We start from the raw sequence: 11,696 nt of genomic DNA on the forward strand, positions 1-11,696 counted from the left end.
CCTTGATCGCTATATGTCTTCAAAGTTGCTGAAATTCACCCAGACGACGGAATCGACCGAGAAATTTGCCGAGAAGTTAGGAATCGTTCCTGTCGTTTTAGCACCAGAAAATATTTTAACAATTTTTTTTACAAATCAACAACGATAGTTGTTGATGATCATCAAAACTTATATTCAGAAAAGAAATATTTGTTTACATCTGGGTTTATCTGCAACTTGTAAAAAACTTGCTTTTGCTGCTCATTTCTTTTTCCTCGAGAAGTAGACTACCCAGTTGCAGCATCGGAGGGACAACCGCATCATTTTTATGTTTGCGTGAAGGAACAAACGACGCGTCCCGCCGCGAATCTCGTTTCAGCAATTATAGCATAAACGACTGTGACAACGACGAAGATGTCAACGGATGGATGGATGCTTGCGAAAAATTCGCCGAGGTCTGTGACAGTGACTCGGTTTTGCTTGCATACCGAGCGACTACAGTAGGTTAGTAACTGCGCGTCTCCAACCCAGGAGCCTTCCTTCTTCAGACTGGATGGATTTTATCTACTTTTTAGTCGCGGCAGCAGCTGGTCTGAGCTTAGCGTGAAGGCGCTCTAAAGATGAGTTGGATGCTTTTCACCGGTTGACGGTGCATTTTCCACCCGATCCGGAACGATCCGAGCGAATAAAGGCTGTATTTTGCACATTGTCGTCGTGATCATCTTCCAGTTATATTGTAGATATTAGTTTTTTTTTATTTGTTGTTCCTCCGTTTATTTCGTGTTGTGATTGTATCCAGTTGATTCTTCGTTTCTCTATCAGCAGCAGGACCCCCTTCATCGGCCCAACCGTTTGTATATTTTTAACTGGTTTTCTTTTCTACTATCCATCATAACCGCACAGCATGAATCATAATTCCAATTCATAAAAATCGAGCGCCAGTAAACGCGCGCTTTTAAACTCAGAAACTTCGGAGGACAGTGGGAGCCGGAGAAGGAGGACCTCACATAATGGTCCCGCGATGACTGAGGTTTGAATCCATCCGTCTCGTCAGTCGTCCAGCCACAGTTGAATAAACTGGCTGCTGATGATGGCGGGCCCTTAATGGGAAGAAACAATCACTTACTTAACGCAGCATGAAACATACGCCAGATCATCTGTTTTCATCTTGACGATCTTGAGATCGATCGATGAAAACAAACGCAAATAGTTTCGCGTACTCAAGTGAATTAAAATTTTTAAATACTTCAGCAGGAGATGTTTCGAATTACTTTTTCACGCTTGGAGACGAGGTCCGCAAACCATCGAGGCAAAATTGGTAATAGGATTTCGAATCTATAGTAAACATGGAATCCAAGCTCGTCGTTGGCTTGATGATCTTCGAACATGGCAGGTGTGAACAAGAGGAGTTGAACGTGATGACGTTAGGACGTTGATTTAATTTAGAAAACCCACTTTTGAGTTGCCAATGAACGACATTGACCAAATATGTTTGCGCTGTGGCATGGCCTATCGACTCGAGAAATTGTCAATTATGCGCCATGTAGTTATTGATGAACAAGACTCACCTAATTCAAATTTACTTAGAAAGTTCGTAAAAAATTTCATTAATGTGATATTTAAATTCTAGAATTTTTAGAAAATTCGATAGATACCATTATAGTTCTAAAGGGTGTCCACGATGAAATTGCCACTCTATGAAATTTTTAACCGTTGGGTAGAATTTAATGCAAATTTTGGTGGATTTAGTTCATAGTGCATTGTTCATATCGTGCAAGTTTTAAAGTCCTGTGATCAAAATTCGTGGAAATATAGTCGAAAGAACACCTCGTGCGTGATAAAATTTTGCGCATTGTCCGATAGATGCTTTGAAGGAAAACGGCAGGAATAGTCTCTCGTCCTTAAGAGCTTTATTTTTGTCAGAGGAAATTATGCCGTCTAGCTAGCTTAAATGAAAACAAAAATGTTGACTATAGCGGTTCGCGAAAATTTAGGTAAACCGCGGACCTCACGATGCATTCGTTCAACTTTCCGGAATAGCCCACGAGGCGTTAACGGTAAATCATCAGTGCCACTATTGTAAATCAATTTTCAGGCAACCATCGATGAATTATTCCGGTCATAAATCCTGATTATGTGATTCACCTGAATGCAGCAATATCCCTGTAAACACATAATAATGTCAATAACGAAGTGAAATTCTGATAATACATACCTATTGTAAGACATTTATGATGATTTGCCTAAAAACGGATGCGGAATTGAAAAAAACGTAGCGAATTTGAATTATTTGTTTGCTTTAACATCCCTGTCCAGAAGCTTTCCAACAACAACAAACTTTTGATAGAGAATCGAATTATCGAGTTTTAGTTTTCATTTGAATATTGTCGACTCAAAACTACTCAAAACTGAATGGGGGATACACAAATTGTGAACAACTAACGATTAGTTATAATGAATGTGTATTCGCAACACAATTTATGAATAACTTTATTTTTCCGTGTAGCTGGTGGTAATTGAGTGCTCAACTGATTGTCATGATTTTTATCCAACCGGTTTACCATATACAATTTTTATGTAGAAAAATTAACATCAAAAATTTATTGTTAACTCGGTTTACTAAAATGCCAGTAAAAGATTGTGGTTTCGTTAAAAAAAATATTTTGTGATCACCTTATTGCAATAAGAAGCTCGAACTGAACTGACTTGAACACTTTTATGGTAGGATGATTACCCAAAAACCATTGCCCACAATGAATTTTTCCCAGAATGACAAATACCCGAAATCAAACCCCAGAATGAACCATTTCCCAGAAAAAAATTTCCTAGAATGCACCATTTACCAGAAATTTTTTTCCCAGAATGGACCATTTCCCAGATTTTTTTTTTCCCCCAGAATGGAACATTTCCCAGAATGGCACAAATCCCAGATTTTTTCCTCTAGTATTTTTATTTGTTTTTTTTTTTTCTAATGAATTCTTGTAAATTTCGTATGATTCGAAATTCATTTTTTCAAAATGGTACTACTTTGAAATTTTCCAACTAAAATTATTTAGAACCATGGTTTTGCTTTGTTTATGGTTTGGGTACTTTATTTGATTCAATGCTTACCATGGTCCTTTAAAAAACCGTCTTGGTATCCGACTCCTCACGCTGAGCGTTCGAACTTGAAAGACGTTTTGTCCTTCACGCTGTCGCGTGGCGGACGGGGCTAAGGGATCACCCCTAGCTTTCACGCAGACCTAGGAAGCCCCGACAGACCTGGACCAGGGGTCGGCAACCTGTTGAGTCAGAAGAGCCACAAACTTCAAATTTTCAAAATTTCCGGGTCTGAAAGAGGCACATTATAGATTTGTTGTTTTTTTTCTAAGAATAAAAAAATATATGAATGATCAATAAACATAAGTTTTACAAAAAAAAAATCTATAGAGTATTTTCTAGGTCTTGGATTAAAAAAAAATCTGTTTCTGATCACCATTAAGTACATGGATTATCTTCTGGACCGTCAACTATTCTAACATGGTTTGATTATATAACACCTTCAGAGCCAAAGGGCATAAGTGACAAAATAGTCGATTTTGTGTAAATGTTGCCAACCGATTCTCCATTTTTCAATCTTTATTCGTTAATTTTTTCAGATTTTCAGATTATTATTTAAAAACTTTTAGCTTAAAAGAAAAATACAAATTTTCGAAAAATATATAAAAATTGCCGAGCACTGATTCAAAAGCGTATTTTCTGGAATTAAGCTTTTATGCACTGTTGTTCGGAATTCTCAAGGGTAGGGAACAAGTCTTTGTAGTGATGGATTCAAAAGGACTCAAAGCTTTAATTGAATTACAATTAGATACAAAAAAAAAACATATCACATGGTCGCTTACGTTCAAAGTTTCCTACTTCACACAAGATTACTTTCTCGATGGCTACTACGACTGCTTTTTATCAGGTCCTATTAAATAATTTTCTTATTAGTCTTGGCTTTAAACTAAATCTAAAAACTTACGTCACTTGAGATCAGACTGGCCAACTTCTTCAATTTGATCACAAACTCTTTCTAGCTAAACCGAATTCATAACAGAACAAAAATCATACTTTTACTAACACAAATTTCTGTACACAATTCTACACCTATCTTATCAATCATCATCGATCCGTCATCAATGTTTTTCTGACGCACAGTGGTCGAATTTGCGTACAACATGCACCTATACTCCTTTGGCTCCAAGGGGCTCATGTAACAATCGGCAATCGGCAAAGAAAAGCTTTTAAAGAAACAAAGAACAGGGAATTAAATCACGGTGCTTTTATGGAAGATGTTTAAAAGAAAAAATACAGTAACTCTAATTTTTTCAGAAATGGAAAATTTAGCCTTTTCTGAATCATTTTCAGGCAAAATTAAAATATTTGGTCGGTGAGTCCTCATACGTTTTGTTTTTTTGAAGATTTGTAGTCCATATTTAGTAATTATTACCTGTAAATTTATTCCAATGCAATAGTAACTTTTTTCATGGAAAACTTATTTTTTTAGTTTTACTGAAATATTTTGTCATTCTTAAACAATAAAAAATTTCAACGCCTGGAAAGATAAATGATTTGGACTTCCTGAAAAAGTTATTTTTATATGAACATTTTATTTTAAATTTTATTAATTGGAATATCCTTGTTATTATTGGTGTTATCCAAATGTAACATGAATTTATATTTATATGTGTGTATCTGGAGAACTAATTCTGGTTAAAAAAAATGTTATGATACATGCTACATGAACAGTCCAACACCATTTGATTGGTTTCCAACAAAATACTCAAAATATTTTTTTTTTAAATTGTTCTTTGCAATATTTCCACATTATTTGCAGGCTCTGATGCATATGGGTACGCACTTTTGAAAACAAAAATTTAATTTTTGATGATGTCACTTGTTTATGGCATTTTTAAAATAAATTTAAAGATAAATATTAGATTTAAACATATCTAAGAAGACCAGTTTTTAATAAAATTTTGTTAAAAGTTATAGTACTTGCACTGAAATCTGCTTATCTTCCGCTACATAACATCTATTTTTAGTTTCTTTTTCTCACATTGATGGTGAATAAATTTTCTATTAATCATTTGAACTTCACTTTTGCTTAAGAATTGAAGTACTGCTGATATTTTCATATTCATGATCAACAAAACGATGAAAAACGATTTTTTTTTCTAGAAAAATTTCTATTGTATCTTCGGTTTTGGACCTGATTTATGCGTTTTATTTTTATTTTGTTTCAAAGAAATTTCTATGGTTTATTCAAATCAATGATTTCTATACTTTTTGCCATAATTGGTATACAATTGTAGAAGTTATGATTGTTTTACTGTAACATAAATGCTTCATTATGGTTCTATTTAATAATAAAGAGACCTTCAGTGTACAGTAGAATAATTAAAATAAGTAAGGGATGAACAAAATATGATGAATCCGACGAGCTGCAGGCTAGTTTGCTATCGATAATCTGCAATTCACTTTTGCCAACAATACTGATAATTTTTGTACATGTAAGATCGACAAAAACATTAAAATGCATTTTTTTTAGAAAAATTCCAAATTTATCACAGTTTTAGACTAGATTCATCCATTAAATAAATTTATTTCCAAAAAACTGTAAAATTTTATTTCAAACAATGAATTTAAGAGATGATTTAAATAATATAGTGGGTTGGAAATCGTGGAAGCTAAGATTATTTAATCTTAACAGTAATGCCAGCTATTTGAATAAAATGGAAGAATCACAGAGTGCAGCAGGGTTACAAAACTTGGGCTAGAAAATAATAAAAATAAAAAAGTTAAAGCAAACTCCAGGCTTATAATGAGAATTGTATCAAAAAACAGAAACAAGCAAAATTTAAGCTAGATTGAACTGGTGTAGCGATTTGCATTGAGTCTGAAGTGCGATTGGAATTTTGAGACATTTAACTCAGGAGAAGTATAAAAACGGATTTCTCATCAAAGATGTCATTTAACGTATCGTTAACTTTCCAAAATTCATTATCGTAATATTTTTTTCAAAGCTTAAATTAAGACAAACGTTTCTACTCCTGAGCGCATTACGATAAGAGTTATCATAAAAAAGTTATAGCGGTTCCTAGTGTTTACTAATGTTCTTAATCATTGAGCTTTTTTTCAATAAAATATTCTCCAGTGTTGCCACAATCAAAAAATCTAAAAATTATGGATTCAAATGGATTCATATTATTTTAGATAATTCTAATAATTTCAGATAATTTGACCCTCTCAGACTACTGACAGGATTTGCCAGCCAATTCTTAATTTTTTTTTTTAAGATACGAAAATACTTTTTAAGCATTTTTTATGTGAAACAGCTCTGTAAATAGTTTAAGAAAATTTGAAAATTTTTCAAAGTTTTTAATGACATTTTTGAGTTTAATTTAAAGATATTAAAAGTTAAAACTAAGAAAATTAGCTCCTCTGAAATTATAAAACACTAAAAATATATTTATTTTTTAAAGATTTCAAATAGAAAATTTTCAAAAAAATATTTTGTATGGGGGGTCACCGACAAAATATTTTAATTTTCGGTGAAAATGAACCGGAAGAAGCTCTACTTTCTACCCATACAAAAATTAGCGTTACTGTATTTTTTTCTTTAAGGCCTTCTACGAAACACACCGTGAAATTTTCTTAAAACTATCAAGATTTTTCATGACATTTTCCCAGATTCAGCTAATCCTTTCCGAAATCCAGAAGTATGAAGTTAATTCAACTAACATTAATGCCGAAAGCCGAAAATTTGAATTTTCAAAAATTATGCTCTTGACAACAGGTTGTAGCATACATATGTCATTACAAATTTTGAATTTCCAAATTCATGACATCAAGCACACGTATCTTCAAAACTTTTATACATCCGGCAAATTAATAAAATTCTGTTCCATGTCACATGTGATTCTTCAGTATTGTGCGATTGAATAAAGAATGAAATCGAATACAATGTAGATTATTCATCAATGTTTGCCAAAGCATAGATTACTGGAAAAAAATCTACAGTTTCACAGTTTAAATTTGTAAAAATGTAATTTCCTAGCCTACGTTGAAAATTCATGACAATTATTAAAGCAACAGTACATTGTGACTGGTAAGATCAGTTCAAGGATACTTTTGAAGTTTCGACACAAAAATGAATAAAAGTAAATCAACAGTAATGAACTTTTAATCAAAAATTAAAAAGAAATTTTCCGTTACTGAAATTTTGTTCAAAAATTGTGTACTCTTGGTAAATATCTTAACTGCAGGCATCACACTTGAAATTTAAAATGTGTTCATAGAATAAAAAGTTTACTTTTTTGAAAATTCATGCAGTTTAATTATTTAAAAAAATGGTTTCGGGATGTAAAGGTCAATTAAGCCATAAATTTCAAGTGTTTAGCCTGTGATTGAATTTTCAAACAGATTTTCAGAATTGAAGTTTTCATTCATTTTAAATGCGGATTCGATCTTTAAATGGTGTCAATCTTTAATTTGTTACTCTCCGTTCTTAGTTTTATAATTTTGTATTTTAATGTCATGTATCTCTTCAATTTTTCATGAAAGCTTGGAGCAAATTTCTAAGTTTGTGTTTTATTCTTATATTTACAGAACATTCATAACTCTTTTAAAACAGCTTAATAAGTATGTTTAGTAAATGCTTTATTAGTGTTTTCAAAACTACCTGAAAAGATATGCGCGAAACAAGAATACAAGTATAATTAAACCATCATTAAATGAGCTGCACAAAAAATGCCATAATAAAACCATAATAAAATTCCTAATTCTTGTTGGCTTAATCTGTGTTACTAGGCAGCGGCGTTCAAATCTTAGCTCAAAATTTCAAAAAATACATGCAAATTCATTTCGCTATAGCAAGTTGAAAATTTGGAGTTTCGAAAAAATTGTGAATAATCTGGGAGAAAATAGAGCCTACTTTCTCCGGGCAACCGAAGCGGAACGGAAATTTCCCAATTTTTATTTTTCGAAACGTTGGTTACCGTATTTGAAGGTTTTGGAAATTTCAACTGAACATTTTTCATAGAGGGCAAAAAAGTGATTGAGAGTGCTCATAATATAATATTTTATGATGGTTACGTTGTTTAATAATTAAACAGAGGCTATCTAAGAACTACTTCTTGTAAATGATAAACTTTGATTTTCCTGTTACGTACAGTTCAACTTTTGTCTTCGATTGAATCATTAATATAAAAGCACTGTGATACAAAATTTGATTTTAGTTTTTGTACTCTTCAAAAACAGTGAAATGCAAAAAGTTCTAAAATTAGGCTTGAAAAAAAAAATCCTATTTTGACTATTGGTCTTTCCGCTTGATGCAACAGCGGATGCAATTTTATAATTTTCTTCTTGACCTATGACCAGCTCACAAGACTCAATTATTGGTTAAGCACGAAACATTCGCACAGTGAGCTGAAGAGCCGCAGCTTTTTATCCAAAAAGCCGCAGGTTGCCGACCTATGACATAGACCAATGTCTTAGGGCCGCCGCTTCCGACGGCGCGGGTTGGCGGCCACCTCGGATTTGGGAGCTTCGGCGGCTTTGTGCCGCCTCGGCCCCTTCATCCTCATTGGTTGCGGCTTTGTGCCGCCTCGGCCCCTTCATCCTCATTGGTTGCGGCTTTGCCGCAAAAGAATAGTATTATCAGAATCCAATTTTTGTGGAAAAAATCTATTTTAATATTTTGAATTTCAGGTTGGATAAAACTATTCTGGGAAATAGCAATGCTGGCGAAAATTTTTCTGGGAAATGGTTCATTCTGGAAACTTTTTTTTCTGGGAAATGGTTCATTGTGGGAAAAAAAAAATTCTGGTAAATGGTGCATTCTGGGAAAAAAAATTCTGGGGAAGTGGATTTCTGGTGATTGAAATCCTGGTGATTTTTCATTGTGGGCAATGGTTTTCGGGGAAATGGAGTACAACCGGTAGGGTTTGAACTCATTTTAAAGTTTTTCAAATTTAAATTGAGAAAATGCACTATTTTTTCGAACTTCGATAGTCTATTCAATAGAATTTTTTTTTTTGAAAATCCAACTTTATTAGTAGCGATCTTGAAGAACAAGAATCCTTCTCAAATAACATGCCTTCAAAGTGGAAAATTTCCAACGGATTCTTAGAATTATTATCGAAAAAGGCAAGTTTACTAGTAAATTTTTTGTGATAGTGAAGTCACAGTCTACACCAATACTAGCGCAGGGCTACCTTGGCACCTATGTGGTTTATCTATAGGTGGGGACAAGACTACCCTTGCACGAGTGTGAGAATCAGTTTTTTCAATGTTTTGATTGCTACGTCACAATCGTTCATGAGCGTCTCGACGTTGAAGTCGTCATTCATCGACGACATGCAACTTTTCATGTTGTTTGCAAAATAACAATCAAAGCACCCTTTTATTTACGCTTTTTCTTCCCGACGTTCAGTAAGGCGACGCTATGAGTTCTAAATAATAAACAACTTTATTTGCTTCTCAAACATTCCTCCCAATAAGTTTCTATGGCTACATTTGGACGCCTTATACTCGACTCCATGATGGCGTCGCGTTACGTCACAATCGTTTATAAACAACTGTATGGATACAACGAACTAATACTAAAGTTTTTAGTTGTCCCCACCTATAGATAAACCACATGGCCTTGGCACTACCTTCTTTAAATCTCCAGTTATGTCGTGTGATGAGAAGAATTTGTCTTATCAAACCAATCCACATACGCATAACAGGTATCCATAGTAACCTTGAATTATTTGGGTACTAAGGAAGAAAATTTCAGGAATGAAAGTCATTCCAGTTTGTACCAATAAAGAGTAAGGATCCCTTTTTAAACAATCAAAAGTGTTCTCAACATGCAAAATCTACATATTGATATAGGTACTGCCAATTAAAATGTGTAGCTTTCAAACAATCGTTAATGTTTCATTTAAAGTTCAATTGATTATATAAGCCATGTTCTAATCAAGATTTTTCGTTTTCTCCTTTTACAGATTTTCGCATACGAAAATGTTCATTTTGTAGAGTGAAGCCGTTCATCCATCGCATTCCGGGTGATCTGGTCCAGATGATCGACCGTAAGTGAAACCGGCACCAAGAGCTGAGGTTTACCTCAAAGTAACCAAGTATAATGGCGTCCCATGAATCCGCATTCGGTATCTCTCGCCAATACCAGAAAGATCCAAACCACCAACTGTCCCGGGACGAATGCCCTAGACTCCACCACTTCTCGAGCCGCTGAGAAGTTGGACCCAGGAGACTGAAACACCGAAGCACTTATTAGACCCAAACACACCAAAACGAAACAAAGGAAACAACATCTCTAGGCATTCGACTCGTTCTGAAATTACAAGGACCACTGCAATTTTATTTTATTTTATTCTGGATTTTAAACAATCCCGCAACGGAGAAGACTGATTGAACACGCTAAAGTTTTTAATAACCTGAGAGTTAAAAACAAAACTACGAAACACAAACAATGAAACCACTACCAAGTCAAGAGGATAGTTCCTCAGCAACCACCCCGATTCGTCCGGTTCTTACAGTATCGGCCCCTGGTTCCGGATGTTCATCCGGTCCTAGCACGGCACCAGCCGCTTCAACAGTAATGAGTCCATCATCGGCGATGGCGTCGATAGCGACACAAACGTCCCGAAAACACACATCTTCCGCCTCCGGAATCCCCGGTTCTTCTTCTGTGGCAAGTGGAAACGGGACTGGAGGGACGGCCACCACAACCAGCAGCTCGTCCGGCACGGCCAGTCCCGGTTGTTTCATCAAACCGTCGCTGTCGCTGAACTCTCTGCCCCCGCAGGTTCCCGCCGAAGGTTCCGAAATGGCCCAGAATCGACTGCGTATCGATCGGCCTTACAATAGTTTGAAGGTGAGTTGAAAATTGTTTCCTAATATTTAATACATAAATAATTTAATTTTTATTTGTAGAAAAAACGCGATTCGGAACGCGATCTGTGGCGTCGATCCTGGGGCAGTGGCCATAGCCATAGTTCCTGCAGCCTGCAGAGTAGCACGCTGACCGGCATTGGCAAGGACGACTTCTGGGCGGCCCTTCAGACAAATTACAATTTTATCATGGACACAAATCTGCTGGACAGCTGCCGCGAGGCGCGGGGCGAAATTGAGGGACCGGTGATTCGCGGCGACGAGGAAGATGACATGGATTACTACCGAAGGGTGAGCGGAATTTTTCACGGATCACTCTTAAGAGTGGCAAAGATTTTAAAATGGTATTTTCGGTTCTTTTAGGCCATGTTTAAACCGTCACCGATGCAAACGTTTTACGGCGATCCACGGCTGCTGCGCCAATGGATTCGGGAAATGGAGACACGCATCTCGCGAATCCCATCCATCACCGAGACGAAGAAGCTGAGCATCGAGCAGTTGCTGAAGCTATCTGGAGAACATTCGGTAAGTTCCGAGAAGCTATTTTTATCTTAGGCATAAATGCGCGGCGGGACTCTTTAGAGATACTCGTCCAGAAACGATCGATTCTCTCTTAAAATAGTGTTCCTCAATTGCCTTCCGAACCGAGAAACCCGACTTAATCAATTACCGGAATTTATGTTCTGCGATTTCCCAGCTTGTGGGTTGTGATTTGGGCCCTTCAAAGCGAATCTAAATCGGTCACGTTCAACGACGATTCGATTTATTTTAACGTGTCCCACTCACGATCCCAT

General features: G+C 35.7%; 1 protein-coding gene across 1 annotated transcript; it reads left to right on the plus strand.

Moving 5' to 3' along the window:
* The first annotated feature begins 10,000 nt into the window (after positions 1 to 10,000).
* Positions 10,001 to 11,457, plus strand: LOC129741072 (klarsicht protein-like). The gene is made up of 3 exons (XM_055732773.1): positions 10,001 to 10,885; positions 10,945 to 11,193; positions 11,266 to 11,457. Exons 1-3 carry the CDS (start codon positions 10,481 to 10,483, stop codon positions 11,455 to 11,457), a joined length of 846 nt encoding a protein of 281 aa, XP_055588748.1. The 5' UTR covers positions 10,001 to 10,480.
* Positions 11,458 to 11,696: the final 239 nt, after the last annotated feature.

Source organism: Uranotaenia lowii, chromosome 2 (assembly GCF_029784155.1).
Source record: "Uranotaenia lowii strain MFRU-FL chromosome 2, ASM2978415v1, whole genome shotgun sequence".
NCBI classification, from domain to species: domain Eukaryota; kingdom Metazoa; phylum Arthropoda; class Insecta; order Diptera; family Culicidae; genus Uranotaenia; species Uranotaenia lowii.